The 19336-nt window shown below is 37.4% G+C and overlaps 1 protein-coding gene across 2 annotated transcripts in view; it reads right to left on the bottom strand.

Moving 5' to 3' along the window:
- PRKD1 (protein kinase D1) overlaps positions 1 to 19336 on the bottom strand; it is a 66860-nt gene that overhangs the window by 16471 nt on the left and 31053 nt on the right. For both annotated transcript variants that reach the window (XM_009886931.1, XM_009886930.1), the window contains 10 exons: positions 15979 to 16189; positions 14215 to 14292; positions 10547 to 10751; positions 7955 to 8078; positions 7078 to 7155; positions 5863 to 6142; positions 3562 to 3614; positions 2136 to 2208; positions 1055 to 1161; positions 455 to 616 (listed from right to left, as the gene is read on the bottom strand). In XM_009886931.1, coding sequence (XP_009885233.1) covers positions 455 to 616; positions 1055 to 1161; positions 2136 to 2208; positions 3562 to 3614; positions 5863 to 6142; positions 7078 to 7155; positions 7955 to 8078; positions 10547 to 10751; positions 14215 to 14292; positions 15979 to 16189 — 1371 coding nt within the window. The remainder of the gene's footprint in view (positions 1 to 454; positions 617 to 1054; positions 1162 to 2135; positions 2209 to 3561; positions 3615 to 5862; positions 6143 to 7077; positions 7156 to 7954; positions 8079 to 10546; positions 10752 to 14214; positions 14293 to 15978; positions 16190 to 19336) is intronic.

Genomic DNA, 19336 nt, shown 5'->3' on the forward strand with positions numbered 1-19336 from the left:
AACAGAAGTCATACAGGAAACCAGCCTAACTTAATCAGAGGTAGTGCTGAGATCCAATCTTAGCACGGAGAATACGCGCAAAAGTGCATAGCACGAGCTGCAGTGGTTACGTATCGGGCTGTTCAAGAGGCTCAAATTTCTTTGCGTAGGTCTTCACCAGTTTGCTGTTAGTGCTTTGCGTCCCTTTCTTGTGCTTAATTCTCCAAGCATATGAGAAACTGTAGCTCGATGGCCCTTCCATTCATCAGCCAGACAGCTGTACATGTGTTTAGCTCTAGGTCCTCTTAATGGTTTACTACCTACCAGATAATGTACACAAAGCTGTCTGTACCATCCCTGATAGTACAATTCAGGCTTTCATAAATCAGACAGGTAAATTATGCCAAAAGCAAAAGATAAACACCGATAATAATTGACCTCAAATCTCCTTCTAGGTCTATATTTAATTTCTTACCTGAGTAATTAAAAACTTTGTTATTCTCTCTGGCAACCTGCCCTTTTCACTTGATAAGATCATCTCCAGCATGTCTCCATGGAGTTTTTCCATAACAACAAACCCTCTTTCCGGTGTCTCAAACATACACTCCAGATTTACAACTCCAGGATGATGAAGATTCTATTAAAGATAAATACAGCACTTGAATAACATAGATTTCCCAACATGATTAGTAGGTTTCATTATTACATAGCCAGTCTTCACACCCTCCTCAACCAGACAACATTTCACTCTTTCATAATTAAAACTGTGTGTCTAATCTGTAGGCAACAGGCATGAAATTTCTAGGGACAGTATAGGAGAATGGGTGAACTTCAAATCATTTTAACAAACACACATTTTCCTTGTCATGCCTGGTGGTTAATACTGCATAAACTATAGTTCCTAACATTACTTTCCCAATACATTTGGTCTTGGCTATTTATGCAGATTAAGCAGCAAAAATACTAGTATTTTTGCAAAATGGTAGTGATTATCAATTAAAATAATTATCATATTATCTGATATTGATAGTAATGTATAAATGGAGTTAATACAGTAAAACGAATAGAAAAATACCTGTAAAATTGCAACTTCGTTACGAAGTTGACTTTCCTGTTTAGTTGGAAACCTTAGTTTGTCAATTATTTTAATGGCAACATCTCTTCCTGTTTTACGATGTTTTCCTGCATTAATAAAACAAAAGGTCTCTATCAATTAACATCAATAATTCTGAAAAATGTTCCACTTTCACTGGATTGTACAAATGACCACAATCAAGTAATTCTCAGAGCGGGTTTGCAGCAAATTGTCACGTAAGTCATTACAAGTTTTCTGTCATTTCCCTTCTTCCTATTTTTTGACAAGTGAACTTTTCTCATTATCATCTGACAAAGCTGTTTAAACGTGTAAGAAACATACACGTGAGAAAGTCAGCTCTGCATTTCAAGAATATAGATAGAAAGTTAACTTTCTGAGATATATATATATATGCTTGTTCATATACTTCAGCTGCACTGTCTGCATTGGCAGATTGTAGGCTTAGTCCTTCAACAGTACTTCCAGACTAGCAAATAATGAAATAGGTGATTGCCTTTAGGCATGTGAGTGCATGTCCCAGGTTTATCAGACTTACAAATATACTTCAGTGAGAAATTTGTAGTTAGTTCTCACTTCACACTGCCTCAAACAACAGCTGTACCTAAATACACCCGAAAAAAACTGCTGAAAAAAGGAGGAAAAAGAGGAAAAATAAGAAAATAAAAATGAAGAAACAATTCTATCAAACTACCGAAAAACAAAGGAAAAAAGTTCACAAAAACATGCAAAGAAAAAATGCAGGAAGAAGAAAGTATAAATTCTTTTTTCCTTCTTCAATTATAGTTCTCAAAAAGAAGTTTTCTGCACTTCAGGGGTTTCTTTACCAGAACTTACAGAGAACGTGAAGCTGTTAACACACACTGACCCACTACTGGGTAGAAAACTTGAAATTACAAAATGACTTTGTCAACAAAACCCAGTTTCACTGTTTAATGAATATTGCTTATATAAAACAATAGGCAGCTAATTTCTGTAACAAAACATTTCAGAGTCCAAATACTTTCACCATTCAAGAAGTTTTCTATCTTAAGCATAAGTGTAGAGCACACTAAAGCCTTACCTCCATAAACAATTCCAAACTGTCCTGACCCCAACACCTCGTCTGGGAAGATTTGATATACAGTGCTAATATCCTGTTTATATAAACACAACAAATATTAAGCTCTGAGATACAGAAACAAAATTTGTTTGTCATTTGCTTTTTCCAATGGGAAGTAGTACACATTTACTACAGTACATTTCAAAATATATTATCTGCCAAAACATTCATGCAAGTTTTCTTAAAAGCCGTGTTAACTGCAATTGCTGTAAAAGCTGCTGCATCTTCAACAGGTTTCAGCTGCTGCCATCTCCCAGGCAAGTAGCCCCCAGTGCACATTACATTTTATCTTTGTGAAATTTGAAGATGAACATACATATGGAAATAAAGAGGGTCTTGTCAGCACCGTTCTGCCCAGATGTCCCAGGATCCCAGATCTAGGAATTGCTGCTGGTTTTTACGAAAAGGGAGAAATTATGAATTTAAAATGTTCTTGCAAAAGTTCCTACAGCAGCTCATGTCAGCCACGGAAATGGAAGTGGTTGCTTAGTTTATAGAAAACTTTGTGAGTATCAGCAGTTTTGGGGTTTGGCTGTTTGTGTTTGTCCACTGAGAGGGGCAAAATATTCCACCCGTGCCAGAGAGGGAGTCTCACATCCCACTATTTCTTAGTGCCTAAAGACAGGCTAAAGCACAACCTCAAATCTTGGAGCTTGCGTTCATTTTCCTGATATTTAACAAGCAGCAGATACAACAAAGAGTAAAAGAATGCCAAGGAGCTGATAATAAAGGCTGTCTTGCTTTTTATTAGGAACCGAACGGACACAACCTTTCCTAGCATTTTTTCTGGCAAATACCAGAGCCGTTCCAAAGCTGCACTCGACTGCAGGCAGTCCTGTTTATTTCCTCTGCCCCTGAGACAGAAAATCAGCAGTGTGGCTGTTTGCCCTGACCACGTGTCCTGAGTCTAACAGTCCTAGACAAAAGAAACCCAGAATTCTTTATATATGTGTAGCAACATGTGTAACTCTTCCTTCGGATAGAGCTCCATCTCTGTACAACAGAGAATATCTGATCTCTGGGACGACAGGAAAGAGTATATTTATCAAGGATTGTGATTAGCTTTACAAAGTTCAGCTGACAGAAACTCCATGAACTAATAACTTCTAGACCTCACTTTTCCTTTTGGTAATTAACATCCTGCAAGGATACGGAGTAAAATTCTGTGTTAAGAGAAATATCCAATATGTAATTCTTGTGTCTCAAGACAGGGTGCCATGAAGACAATTTTTCTCAGAAGTCAGCAAAGCTAATTGTTAATTTCTACAAAGTAAGCAAAAAATGGCTGATGGGAACTCCTCTCCAACATTGCTCTTTGCAAAACAGATCAATGACTTCGCAAGCTTAATCATAGTACGTCTAGCACCAGCATCCAGAGAACACTCACCACATTTTCTTGAACTTGGCAGTTTGACACAGAAATACTGATGGATATATCCCCTGGGGAAGAAAGTAAAATATACTTTAGATTGCTGTGCTTTTAGTTCAAACATGTGGTAATAGGAAATGACATGTACATTACATCAATATCTACTGACAGCTCTAGAAATTGGACCAATTAGGTCAGCTTGTTCATCTCACAGCCAATATAAAATTACACCAGCCCACAAATACGTGACTTGAACAAGTTTTGCAGTGTATGGTAAAGAACAGAATACATTTCATTATTAATTTTTTAATAGTGGAATCTTCTAATTCCCATTTTTAATCTTATTCTTGCTTTTTGTGCTTTCTTTTTTAGGGCTTTATAGCTCATGCAAATAACATAACTGCAACAAGGGTAAACTGCTTTTATTTAGCGGATTTAGTAATTTTTCATAGTGTCATCTACAATGTATTTGATGCTATTCACATCAATACATATTCAAATTGGTACGTGTACTGTTAAAAGTAATACACATTTCAACTGGCTTAAGAGACATTATTAAAACACATAATGGAAATAAAAACCCACTTGTGCTTTAATACAACAAATATCAGATCCAACCTCTACAAATCCAGAGCTTAGGATGTTACCATAAGCATTCTGAACTGTAAATCTATTGAGGGGTTCAATAAAACTTGAGAATATGTCTACTGCTTACTGTATCACATAAAGACATCATTTTTGTGAGGAAAGACTGGTTCTTTGGAGCATTGGCACCTCTGTATCCTACCTCTGCCTAGAATTTCTTAATTAGATGGCTTTCAGCCTCATCAAAGCCAGCGTTCCCTACTATGACACCTGTATTACACTCTGAAGACACTCACTACTGCCCATCAGCACCTTTCCTAGTTGCATTAAGTAGCATGAGTAACTTCTGCCCCATGTGACTTAGTTTATTCCTTTCCTTAGGAATAAACTGTTTTTGGAATGGAATGTTTCAGTTACATAGAGGCTTTTTATCTTTGCCAATTTGTTTTCAAATGTATGTGCTGCTGTGTGTTCACGTGAAAAAAGACACAGAAAAAGACTTTGAACAGAAGACAGAAGGTTGCTGTCAACCTCAGTCCCCACAGGAGTTTGTTCTAAAGGTCTCGGATGACCTTAATTTTCGCACAAAACCCCCACAGATAACTATTAACTTGTAAAGAAAATTTTCCAACTTCCCAAGAGGAAAGACAGCTGTCATTCCGAGTCTGGCATTTTAGATGATTTGTTTAGCTATGCTGGGCTCAAACCAGGGGCACTAGGCAACTAGCCTGATCGAAATGACATCCAGAATTCGACACTATTTTATGCAGGAACCCAGTCGAGAAAGCAAAGGACAGAGCTGATCTAATCTGATATGTGAGCTGTTGTGCCTGGAGATGTAATGCCACAGCCTGTTGTATCACTGGGTTTCTGAAGGGCTTGGGGTCTTATTAGCATTTCGCACTGCATTAATAGCATCCAGATGTCAAGTGCTAAAGCGTGTGTACATTACAACAAAAGGTCTAATCGAAATTGTGCAGACATACCCAAATTTGCCTTACACTAACTAGGCTGAGTACAAGTAGCAGAGCAATCACAGCAGCATATGCCCAGTAGTGGGGAATTGCTACTTTGCTATTTCATTATCAGTACCTGAGCTAGATTTAAAGGAGGCTTACACAAGCTGTCATCTTTGCTAGAGAATTACCCAAAGGTACATAAATTCAAGGCAAAGATATATTCAGCCCTTTTGGTCCTGTGTAACATCCATGCCCTGTTGTGCTTATAACAGCTCTTCTTCACACTTGAGCTCACTGAGTCTCAGCATGGGACAATGTTTGCGGCAGTTGTACAGTCAAATGTGATGAAAGGGAGGATGCCATCTATGCTGCTGTGACCTAAAGAGTGAAGGGCTGCTTCTGCAGACAGCTGGAAACCTAAATTACAGTCATGATGGGAACAATCTATCAATTCCCAACTGGAGCTCAGAAAACTTCATGCCTCTGCACAAGGAGGCCATTACTCATGTCAGGAACACAAATGTGGATGACATGCCTTACAAACGGAACAACTATTTGCTCGCTAACAAATCTGCATCTTTTATATTAATACAGACGTCCCAGTATAAACTGGAAACACATGGATGAGAAACTAATATGAAGACAGGCGATAAGCCATGACAGAATAGCCTTTACTGGCTGTGCAATACTTCCTTTCAATGTGTGCAGAAGATTGAGCAATGTCATTTGTGATATGACCTCACTTATCTGAAATGGAGGAAATGAAGAAACTTACTGTGTAGGCTGGGTCCTGACCCAGTTGATGCCCCTTTTGGGATGACGGGCATCAGGGCGTGCTGTATTGCCATCTCCCACACTCGCGCCACATCGATGCCAATACCACTGGTGATAACGCTGTTATTCAGTGGAACACTTGAGAGGATTTCTATGTTTTCTCCAACATAATAGACTATATTTGCTGTGCTTATTTCAAAACAATGAGGATTGGCTCCTTGAGGCAGTAAAGTGAAAGTTTTTGCAGGTTCCAGAGACAAAATTTCAGACAATGGGATCTCCTAAAATGAAAAGATGTATCATTTTCTGTGTAAAGATCATCAGCATATAGAACTAAGGCATGAACTTTATTTCAATAATTTATGATATTAGCTGTTGCTTTTAACCACATGCTTAACAAAAAGGCTCTTGTAACCTGAAACTCGATGACTCAGAAGATTGTTGATGGTAAAATACTAGATGTTTCTTTCCAAGACCAAGTAGAACTTTACTTATTTAATTAAACTTATCAAAGACAGGAGTAAGGTGCCATCAGACAAGAGCAGCACCATCCATACATCAGCAGAAATCCACGAGAAAAATCAAACCCTTATTTAATAAAATTTATTTGCAATAATTTTTTTTGCAGAATAAATCTATTCAACATTAAGATTCCAAATCCACCTTTCAAGGTGTAAACTTGATTGTTTCCCCTTGAATAACACCTAGGGTACATTTCACTGACATATTTCCCTGAGAGGAAGTCACATGAAAAAAATACCCTTTGTTATTAAAACTTATTGCAGTCATGCCTAAGGAGTTCAACTGCCTCAGGTAAAAGGATATGAGCATTAAAATAATCTTCTACAATCGAAATCACCGCATAAGGTCTAAAGGACAGAATGAAAATAATATATACGATACCTAATTGTTTGGAAAGATTCTGTATTACGAATGACAGAATGTTAGATGAGTTTCATTCCAGAATTTGTCGCTGGTACTGAATTGTCCCTGTATAAAACCCTTCAATTTCCACTACAGGTTCTTGTTAGCTGACACCTTTCTGATCTGAGACTTGTTTGTGAAAGGCAAAACACACACATTCAGCTTAAATAATGAAAACAAACATAGATCAAAGTTATACTACTAGTATACTTTTAGTAAGTATTTCCTAATCCAGCAATTCAGTTATTATATTATCCTGGTACAAAAAAAGAGATTGAAAAATATTCCTTACTTTGTAATACTTGCTTCCAGTATCATTTTGAAAAAGTGTAATGCATTTGCTGTCCAGTCTCCAGTAGTGTCGTTTCCTCTGCAATGAAAACAAGGGAAAAATCTTTCTAGCATTTGCAAGTGAATTAACAAAATCTTCATTTCTCAAAAGCATCGCTTCCAAAATTTTTTGTTAAGTTCAAAAAGATGAATTGTGAATGACAAGGATTCATTTGCTATTACAAGATTTTTATGAAGACTTTAAGTTTAGGATTTATAAGGCCACCCTCTGTTGTTTCGGTTATAACCTAGCTCTGTTCAAACTGTTCACATTTTAAAAATGTAAAAAGTCCCTTTGATATCTGCATTACATTCAGCACAATTTGCTACAGGTGTGCTGCTAAAATAATTAAACTTTCTTTTTGTATCAGTTGTAACACTCCAGCTCAATTTAGAAAGCCACATACTGAAGTCGTTATTCCTATTTTAGCAGGTTGGAATGAAAATAATTTTTTTTCTACGCTAAATCTATTTTACAAAACTCTCAATACACTTAGCAGTAAGATTCTAGAAGACTGCAGCTGTAAGGTAAAGCTACTTTCCAGAACCCCTAAGGTGCTAATATTGTTCTTCACTTCCTTCAGAACATCTTCACATTTGGATGCCTATGATAATGCAACTGACACACTCAGGTATTTTTTGTGTGTTTCAACTGTCTCCTGTTTCTTACAAGCAGTGCCAGTCCTCAGTTAAGACAAGAGTAAGGACTTTAGGAATCATAAATACTGAAATAAAAGCCTTACACGAGGGGCTGTATATTTGCAAAGTACTCTTAGGATTTGATTCTGTACTATTATATAGTATGTACAGTAAGACAGTTCTTCCTTTACATTTCTTACCAGTGTGTCCTTGCTTGTATAGTGAACCATCCAACCCTCCTTCATTACTGTGCTACTTCTCCTTTTTGTGTGCTTCACAGATTGTACCACTCTCATTAATGGAATATTGTTGCTGGTTGAAGGGCTTAAGAATAAATCAATAAAGGCTTTTAAATAGAAGATAACTTTCAACAAAAAGAAAAAAAATATCTTTCAAATCACAACATGTATTTATTCGATATCCGCATTTATATTTATCATCACTGTTAAACCTGGACTGGACACTCTTTTGTCCTCACAAATTAAAAAAATGATAATGCCACACCAGAATGTCAGAGACCTTCTGATGGCTTGCATGCACACTCACGCACACACACTCTCCCAAAAATATTCCTGAAGATGAGCTAAGAAGATGGCAAATGACTAGGGCCTCAGCTAGGGTGTGGGAGCCATACCTCAGGCCTGTGCTACGCACGACTCAGATCAGTGCTTGATCTTGAATCTCTCCTAAGCTACATAAACACTGTCCATCAGATTACTGTCCTGTGATCTTTCTTGGGTTCAAGCACACAGTGGAGTTATGACAGTTTACAGAGTAGAAAATGTGTCAGCTGACCGGCTGCGCATACCCTGGCATGTCATAGCAGAGAATCTGCTGGAACCTCTCAGAGAAAGAGGTTTAAGTCAATACATTTTATCCTCTAAGACCTCAAGGAATACCCCATTGTCGTGCACTCTGGGGTATGCGTGCTGAAACTTTCCACGACTCAGCTGACACACAGTAGGTCGGGAAGGCATGGGAACTTGACAGGACGCCTGATAGCACCATCAGATAAAATCTGGAATATCTAGTTGGAGAGGTTTAAGAAGCCAAGCCCATCTTCCCACTTTCCTTGCTGTTGGAGTTAACCATTCCTGGAGCACATTCTGCGTAATGGAATACGGACTCATAATCTGCTCAATCCTAAACCTAAAGGGTTAGTTATTTCTGGCAGAACTTTACATGGAGATGCTGCATTGTACGTGAAAACACAGCACAGAGAGCTCATGCGTTCTGCCCTCCTGTCAAAGCTCTTGCTGCAACAACTCCAACAGAAAAGGGCAGAAACCACCCAGGAAAAGAATAACATCTAAGTTTCCACAGTTGTTCTGACTGTGGGTGTCTGCAGACGGCCCTGCTCCACAGTAAGTCATCCTGGAAATAAAACATTTTATGAATTGGCAGTTTGCAATCGAAATGTAAAATGTGCTATCTTAAAAGGTTCATTAAGACTGTAACATACAGTTAACTTTTTTTTTGCCTAAAAATGATCAATTGAGCTGCAGTCCCTACATAGCTATTCTTGTCTGTACTGACAAGATACTCACTTTTTTATTTGCCTTTAATAGATCCCTTAAAAATAATCCATGGGCATGAAGACTACCCTAACAAATGTATTATTGCATACATTACAAAAGTATTACTGGAAATACAGGGATGCCCTTCAACTAAGTAAAACACATACCTTGGTTACCAATGTTTTTATTACTTCTAATTGGGTATTTATATTTTGAAAGCCTGCAATGCTCTCTATTTAATGTAACTTGGGCATTCAAAATGTTACGCGACAGTGATTTTGTGATATAAGCACAGGCTTATATTCAAATGACACAAGATGTCTATATATAGTGTCTATGCAGACGAGCACGACAGTAGGAAAAACAGTTCAGTGCTGCGGGAGGTAAAATTGCATACTGCTGAAATGGATTGCTTTCTGTCAGCCCAACAGATACATGTTAGTAGCAGAGATCTAAGGGGAACCTGTTACTGAAACAAACTCCTAGTTACCAAAATAAGAGGAAACTGCAGGTCAAACTAGGACCTGTGAAAGAAAAATATTCTATAATACTTCAAGGTACAGATCCCTTGCTCTAAGGAAACTACAGCTCAAAGGACCCTAATTAATTTTAGGTTCCCTGGCAAAGAATAATCCCTACTGTTTTCCCTACTAGTCTGTACAGTTCCAATAGATGAATAACGCTTTCTTCTCTTCAGATATTTCTAAGGTAAGTTGCAGAACTCAATTCCTATTTTCCTTCCTGATTAGTCATTTCAAACCACTGATCTATTTTGTAACTTGCTTGAAACTTCTTCAAGTTTGTCAAACTTTCCTTCCTTTTAAAGGTACTTAAAAATGCAAACAATTCATCTCGAGCCACTTACATGTTTTTGTTTTTGTTTTTTTTTTTTTTTATAATTTAAACGACCAGACATTGCACTTTTAGTCAGGGAAAAAAAAACTTGGGAAAATAAATTGAAAACATTCTTTATTGCTTATGCACAAATAAAGTTTCACAACGCAATTTTCATAAAAGAGTAGACCTGTAACAGTTACTTGTGCATCAGTTTTCAGTTGCTGCTTCAACTTGACAATAATTTTTAAGTTTCTCTTAAGTTCCTAATGCATCTACACAGTGAAGCAATCTCACTGCAATTTCAGAACCACCACATCTCACTAGCTCTCTCCATTCTCAAGGAGTGAGATAGGGTCCACACAGATTCCCCCTTGAGCCACAGGCATGATATTTAGAAATAAATACAAAAGAGGATGGAAGGTACACTCCCCAGCTCACCTGATCATCCTGTTAGACTCGTCGTGATCTGGATCAGCATCCTGCATTTCCCCGTTGTCACTATGGCATCCTGTCATTGACATCTCAGAATCATGAGCTATAGATTCCTCCATGTCATCTATAAAACCACTGTTTCTTTCACTGTCGTTGTCATCACTCCCTTCTTCCATGACCACATCAGACTCAGCCCCAGGACTAAGGAGATCTGGAATATAATTTCTGAAGTTATTATCTGAAAACATACAATACTCCAATCACAACATCCTGACACATTCTGAGCTTCAGAAAGCTCAGGTTCTCTTTGGGTCTGTCTACTCAGTGTGTACTGGTGAAGTGTGGTCTGTAATCAGCCATTCAGAAAATCGCTACAGAAAACTGTAAATGTATCAAACCAAAATACCTTCAAAAATAGAACTTTCTATTAAAAAATGACAAAGTCAAGGCAGAATTTCTTATCTGTGGACTTCTATCATTCTACAATCATGAGCTTTATTTCCAAGATCTGGCAGATTTTCCATACAGCTTCAATGTTGTGTACTGGGTTGATGGCTGTCGGCAGGCTACAGCTGCAGACTGATAGTAGAAGAGCAGTAATTTCAAAACTAGGAATTTTGTAATTTGACAATGACATGATGATGAACTACTGAAATAACTCCCAAGACAATTACTTATAATGTAAACTATTTTTTTGGGGAAAAAAGGTATTTCCTTTGCACCAAGGTTCTCTATGAAGGCTGTACAATATGGCACAGTAATCCATACTATTGCAATAATAATATTTCTTTTCTAAAGACAGGAAGTAAATATCAAAAAGTCCAATGCAAGATAGTATAGAAAAAAATACAAAGACTTAGGATTTAACTTAATCTACTATGGCATAGTATTAATAGTATCTTCCAGCTTATATTTAAATTATGTTAAACTTTCCAATTTCAAGATTAGATATGCCAAAGAAAGATCAAAGTAAGAAATAACTTTTGTATTGCTGCTTATGAATGCATTTATCTGGAAGACAGAAAGGAAGAGAAAACTTTAAACTTATTTACCTAAGGACTTACATTACAAAAACAAACAAACAAATCAAACCAAAAGAAATTAAAAAAAAAAACAACAAAAAGTGCATTTAGTTGAAACTCAAACTGCTGCTATAGAGGCTGTCATCTAACATGTCAAAATCAATAGTCCTCTCAGATAAGAAAGGCAGCAAGAGTTTTTCTGGGATGTTTGCAGTCTTTCAGGCATTTGAAGTAAGGTGAAATCACATAGAATACACCAAATATTCTCATCGAGAAACTTTTGCCTAATTGTATGGAGGAAGGTTTCTTGACAGTCAACGTAAAGGATGTCCCAAAAGAAAAAGCAGACTCAGCCTCATCTGGCTGACAGCAAATCGGTACGAACTGATAGCATTTCACTCAAATTGGAAGTGCACAGCTGAAAGGTTTGTAGTCTTTAAAATGTTTGGATATGTTACTGATGTGTGATTAAGAGACACATTATACTTCGTCTCTAGCAGAAACAGTCATCCAGTCATGAATGACACTTCCCAGTGCGAGGCTAGCTCTTTGCTATTCCTACAACAGTTTTTAAATCTCTATTTTTAATAAGCCCAATCAGTTAAAAATAACCTCTCACATTTAGTGTTTAATGTGTTTATTAATGAGACCATACTTGGAATTTTATTGCTTCAGCTCTTCCTTCACGTACTATTTTGGGGAAGATGCATCACACAGCAGATGGACAGAGTGACAGATGCTGTATTTATTTATTAAGTTTGAAAATAATGCGAACCAAATTACTGTAAAAATAGAAATGAGATACCAGGATGAAATTGCCTTTGATAATCCTACGGACCCTATATCAGTGATTTAGGACACACAATTAAAGAGTTCTACTGTGAAGCTACGAATACCATACTGTGCATAGTATTTGGTTGGGAAAAGCCAAATTCTGCAAATTTTGAGATTGAGAGCCACAAGGAGTACACTTGGAGCAAGCTTGAAGTACTTGTTCTCACCCCAAGTGGCATTGCACAAGCTTTCCTCACTCAGCTCTTCCTCAGACAAACCGATGCTTCCCCTCAGGCCGGCATCAGATTCACGTGTAGGAGGCAAGTCAACAAAAGTAGCGTGTTGCTTGTGGGGCAAAGGTGGGGAGAGGGCCAAGAGGGTGTGTTGGAGGGATGAAAATACAGCTGCCTCAGAAGGAAAGAGGGAACTTCAAGGAGTAATTCAGAAACAAATGTAAATTTTGCTCATTTAGCCCAGTTGTCCAGAAATAAAGTTTGCCTTCCTGTCTTCTCTTAGCACTTTCGATTGATCCTGTTTTGCACTCCTCTCTAAAACTGCACCTATAGAGGAAAAATTTTATAATTTTTAAGGAAATTTAGTTACTTTCTCTGACTGCATATCTCAGGGAAAACTCTACACTGTTATCAATGGAATTAACGGTGTTTGTTTAGCTCTTGAATTTGAAAATCAAGCTATAAACTTCCACAAGCATTCCACAAGCACTCCTGAAGAAATAGTTATGTTATGGGATGGTTAATGGTCAAATGAGCTATAAATGGTGTAAAGATTAAAAAATAATAACAATAATAGTGACTCCAAGAGTCCAGTTTGAGGTGCACTAGAGAGGAACACGCAGCAGGAGTACAACATCAACCTTCCAGAAAATCATGCAACTTTGCAGGTTTCAAGTTGGATACTCAGCATCTGAGATACTTTTTGATTACACTAATTGCCATTAAACAGAAAATTTTGTAGTAATGCAGTCACACTACTATGAGAAATACTATGAAAAATATTAGTTAACATTCCTAATTTTGGAAATCCTTGGTATCTCTTCAATAAATTAGATCACCGATTTTAAGTTTGAAAAAGGATACCTAATAAGGCAATAATTTATTAACCTCAGAAGCAGTTTAGGCTGACAACTTAACATGGTAATATGCATCAGAAACTGAACACTTTACCACAATTCTCATTCCCTTATCACGTAGGAAAGTGACATTTTCAAGGCAATCAACAACTCATCTACAACCACCCTTTTTTTCTCCAGTACCGTCTGTCAAGCCTACCCATACGTTCCTGTACTTGACACAAAACCGACAGCACATGTATGGGAAAATCGGCAGATATTCAAGCCTTTATTTCTGGCAACTGATACGATTAGTTTTACGCCAACAGTAAGTGGTGGAATTTTTTCCTGGAGGGCCTTCCCAGTTCTTCCAGGTATACTTTTCCTTCTCAGGAAGATTATTCTAAAACAAACGGGTTTTTTTCTCCCCCAGATTAAAAAAGCAGTTTTGTGCTTGTATCTGACAGGTGAATGCCAACTTCTTATGCGTGTAGCTTTTTGCTTTACTCCAGCACTCTGTATTCCACAGGCCACGATCACCCAGCCGTTCTGCTGCTGCCACCACCTCTGGTGGCACAGCTGAGCCTCTCCATCAGTGCCACCTATTTGGAAGACACATGCTCAGAGCTGACGGTGTATGAACCACCCAAAAGGTTCCTCCCACACTTCGTCTTTGACGTACAACAGAAATATCACAGAGGAAAGGCCACTCCCAAGCAATGGAAAAACCTGTCTTTGTACACATCACAGTTTTACATTTTTATTTAACTGATGGTTTAAACAATGTCAGAAACATTAAAGCAACTTACCCCCGTTAATGGCCACTTCCCCCAGGCAGTTATTTGGCACTTTAGGAGCACAGCGTTTATGACAGTTGAACCTACAGTCTGTTAAGAAAAAAAAGGCATACAGTAAAATTATTCCTCTTTTTCTGTGACAAAATTATACTTTTTTCCTGCCACCCAGCCTATAAATGTCGAGCCCTATCATTTCACTAGTACAAAGTTAACATGTCCGGAGAGCCTCCCTTAGCCTGGCTGCACACCACCTGCCTGTGGAAGGGAGAGGACGAAGATGCTCGAAGCATGTTTCTCTCCGGGGGAAGGAAAGCATTATGGAGGGCAGGTGGGTGGAGGCAGTACCTGCAGCCGAAACACATGCTCAGGTCATCTCAGGGAGCTGTAGGGAGACCTGTCCGCATGGCTGCAAAGCCAGAGCTGCTTTTGCAGTGACAGAAGCGGATCGGGCTGCAGTATATCCACTGCAGCTTTCACGAATGCATTCACCTCAAATGCTGAGGACTGAAAACTGAAACAGCAGAAGCCGAGCAAACAATTGTAACCGAGAAAATATTTGTTCTTTGCATTGCAAAGCAATTTCTAGACAGCTTTCAGTGGAGGGTTCCCTCAATACTTTCCTTACTTTCTAGATATTTTTATTTCACTCTGCCTTTACCTTTTTCCTATCTGTAAGTAGCACTTTCTTAGATGTCATCTTAACTGTTTTCTTTTGGTTTACAGAACACATTTTACGTAAACTAAGAGCTGTAACTTATTAACACACCTGGAAAAGCAAAGAGTCAAGAAGGAAGAAATATACTAAGGATGTCTATATCCTTGTAATTATTTAACTTCTGATTAATCCAAAAAGGAACTGAGGTACAGCAGTGCTAAACTGTAGGTAAATATTTTTTTTAAAAATCAGGTTAATATTTGCTTATGTCACTGGGATTCCTAACGAATTGACATAGGTGATGCCTTCACAGAGATTTTACTTTAGTTAAAATCACATCCTATGTTAAATGAATGCAACTTTGAATTTTTTTCAGGGTGTTAGTTCAAAGAAGCAACACAGAGTATACTGATAAAGTCTATGATAGTTATTGTTTATTTTAAAAGAAGGAAGGTGATTTTAAGCATCTGTTAGCCGATGTTATCTAACACCATAGCATACACAATGCTGTGTATTTATGGGCAATCTAGCTGGCCAAGGTGAGCCAGTAATCTAGGCTACAATCCAAGGGGCTTGACTCACTTCGGCACCTGCTAAGGTACAACACCATGAGACCTGAGAGCACATTTGTCACATTGAAAAAAAAGTCCCTTTAAATTTCCACATAAGCTCATTCTATTTTATTTCATTTCCATTACGACTCCCCCAAAACCCTGAACTGCTGGGACTCAGGCACGTGCTTCAATTCAAGCGTAAGACTTTCTAGATCGAAAACAATGAAGATAAGAATACAGTCCTTTGTGTTAACTATTCTGCTGTAACTGCCTGTGAGCACGTGCTCAGCTAGTGCCAAATACAAGATATTTTACACCTCAATGAAAAAGATGAGAGCTACTGCAGATACACCGCAGGGTAAGAATGCACAGCCACGCAGCCAGCTCTTGCAGAACAGCAATTATTGTAATTTTGATTCCAGCTTAATCCAATGTAATTGTACATGTGCCCACACCTAGACAGTTTAGTGAAGAAATCATGAGTAAGGCTACACAGTAACTACTCAAACGCTAATTTACTAATTTTATTATGCTTAGCTTTTGTGTTCCTAAAGGGCGTTTACTTACCTTTGCACTGCAAACCCTGTCTAAAAAGCCCTTTGAGAAGCTTCTTACAGTACTGGCAAACTGTTGGCCGCGTGTAAGAGTGGATGACAAAAGTGTGAGGCACTTTAACCTTGGACATTAAGATCTTGTCTAGCTGAATAGGTCGTCCAATGTAGGACTGTGAATTTGATCTCTTCTCTCGCCCAGTGAATGATTCTGATGATGTCTTTTGCTGTGAAATACATAAAAAGAACATTTGAAATAATCATGAAGTACTCATTTTTAAAAGATTTTCATATCGTGTATACTGACCTCATGAACACCAAGTCATATGTCATAAGAAGTAATGCAAGTGCTTTTAAACACTAAAAGGACATGCAACATACCCTCTTCTCAGACTGTTTTTGAAAAATTGGAATGGTATCAAACAGTATCTTTGCCAACAACACTATCATACATTTCACATTGTGGCTGAAACAGGTTTTTATTAAAAAAAAAAAATCTTTTTTTTTATCCAAATGAAAATATTCACTAAAGATTTCTCAGAAAAGCATTCTGTGTTCTGATAAAAACACAAGCCATTTTTACCTCTCATTTTCTGTTTTATATCAAAGCTAACTTTGAAAGGCTGCATTTTTTGTATAAACATTAAGAAAATTATTACCTTATTCTATGTGCATGCAGATTTTTTGATAGAACACAGATTAGTATTTTCCATCCCCTTTATTTATAATTTTTGCTGTCACTAACCTTACCACATTTAGATTATTCACAATGGATCTCAATAGGTATTTAAATGCATATATATAAATATGTATGAAGACACACAATGTAAGGCACGGAATCAAAAGAATTCCTGAAAGAAATGAGTTACCTTTTTTTCTCTACAAAATTCATTTAGATGCAAATACGGTAATTACCCCAGAAAACAGCCAACACAGAAAGCTGCCTTCTTCTAAGAACTGACCTTGAGAAACAACCAAAATACACCCCATTGTTAACACGGAAAGAAGAAAAAAGTGACAAGATGCAGCTTGATCACATAAAACTCAGCATCTTCTTGCCATCATCTGGAAATAATCTGATAACTGAAGGCTAGAAAATAAGTCATTCCCCAGTGAGCCTGCACTGTTCAAAAAGTTGTAGTAGCTGAAACTTCAGATTGGCCCAACTTGAAAAACTGTTGTTTCAAACTAATAGCGTTATAGGAAATTCTGCATCTGAGAAGGCTGCTTGATTATAATTTCTTGGTCACCAAAATATGAAAATACATTTCTGTATGCTTCTGTCTGAGAATCTTGGAGTAAAGAGGAATTTGAAAGTCATTTTCATGTCAGAAACAGCTAAGGAGGTCCAGGCTTTGCATTCATAGAGCATTTGCCATAGGGGGAAGAAAAAAAAAAAGTTTTTTCCTTCCAAAGATCAGATAGGTTTCTTACTGTGACGACCAAAGTTTTTCTTTTGGTTATACTGCAGAACTATCTGTCTTTCCAAAGATGCACACGCAATACATTTGCTGAACATTAGAGCCACCCTGCTAATTGACAACAATGCCAACATCACATACTTATCCACTGTATAAATGCAGGTCAAATCAAGAACAAATATGCAAAATACATTATATAAGCCAGGTACATGTGGTCACCATAAACAAACTAGACTGAAACAAGTATAAGAAAGCATCTGTCTTTTCTTCATCAAAAATGAAGGTGTCCCTGCCCATGGCAGGGGGGTTGGAACTAGATGATTTTTAAGATCCCTTCCAACCTAAACTATTCTATAAGTCTATGAAAAATAATAGTGGAAAAAGTATGAGTACATACTTTGATATTACGTGTTTATTTCCTTAGTTTTAGATCTTCATGCTCTGTAAAGCACTTATGCAGATGAAATAAACTAGTCTCAGTTTAGGATTAAATTTATTTAATAGTTGTTAGTTAGCAATATTGCTTGCCTAACATTTCCAAGGCAGACTGCATTAAGTCTTAAGAAGTCAACATAAGCAGGGTTTTGGAAGGGAGGGCAGAAGCCCAGCAGAAAGGAAGAGCGAGCCCACACGTACAGCACAAACTGCATTGCTCGGCTTGTGCAAACTACCTGCAAATGACAGCCCTCAGTACTTGTGGACAGGACAAAGCTCACAAGAGGAGCCAGAAATAGTGATGCGGTTCTCTCAGTCTTGTGTGTAGAACAAGGACAAATTTGGCCCAGACCGATGCTACTTCAGTCTTTGTGCAGTGCCTTACAAGGTACATCCTCAACCATATGCTGTGGTCAGATACCTAGCTCTGAATTTGCTCTTCAGTGCTCATAAGTAGAGTTATACATGTGACACAATAATTTTTTTATATAAGTATCTTCTTTTTGAAGAAAGCAATTCTAATTACTACCTGCAAGGCATTAGTCAGAACACTGTGCTGTCTTTGTCTTGAATATCGACATTTGGTGGACTTTTAACATGTAGTGACACTATTCGCTTAAGATGTACTTTAGGAGTAAGAATTTCTAAGGAGAAAGAGTTCTATTGTGTGCTTTCATTACATCACTGAAAAAAAATAGTATTTCAGTTCACTGTTCGTAACACTAGACCTATTTCTTGACAATCTTACTCTTGTCTGAAGTACAAGTGATCCAAATATCTCCTAACAGTATGATCTCTTAGAACCCTCTATAATATCACCTAAACTAAATCTACTTTGTATCATCATTCTTTGCCTTCATTTTTCCAAATTATTGCCAACTCAAAAAATATTTTGGCAACTGAAAAGCTAAAAGCTTTTAAAAACCCCAAATTACTTATATCTAGTTAACCTCACGCTCAAAGGAGGAGCTTTTATTCCTCAAAGGAAGAATAGCTTGAGTCTCTTGACTTCCAGGTTTCTCTGTTATATATGAGGCCATTCTCAGAGTGTCAATCGATATGCCAGTTGGAGCTGGCATCTGAAATTATTGTAACAGATGGTGAGTGTGGTCATTTTTATTCAGTTCTGAGTGCAGTGATTTAACAATTATGTATAGAAAAATACATTTTAAAGGTTTTTAATAGAAGATGTCTCTGCTCTGGTCACATATGAAAGCTAAGAACTGAGACAGAATAAACATATACAAAATGGTTTAAAAATTCCTGAGTATGGCTAGAGTTAAAAAAAAAAAAAAAGACGGAACAGGGTGATTAACACATGCCCCTTTTAAAGATCTTCCCTCCTACCCTGAAGATATTTTTAGGAAAGATATTCTTTAAGATATTTATTACTAACTAAATATTCTTCTTAATCTTAAGTAATAACTTTTACTTAAAAAAAGTTTTGCTCCCCAAATGCCTTGCAGGTTTTAGAAACATCTGCAGTGTTGGTGAAATGTACTGAGACTTATCTCAGGC

The sequence above is a fragment of the Charadrius vociferus genome, unplaced genomic scaffold, assembly GCF_000708025.1.
Source record: "Charadrius vociferus isolate BGI_N301 unplaced genomic scaffold, ASM70802v2 scaffold14, whole genome shotgun sequence".
Classification (NCBI taxonomy): Eukaryota; Metazoa; Chordata; class Aves; order Charadriiformes; family Charadriidae; genus Charadrius; species Charadrius vociferus.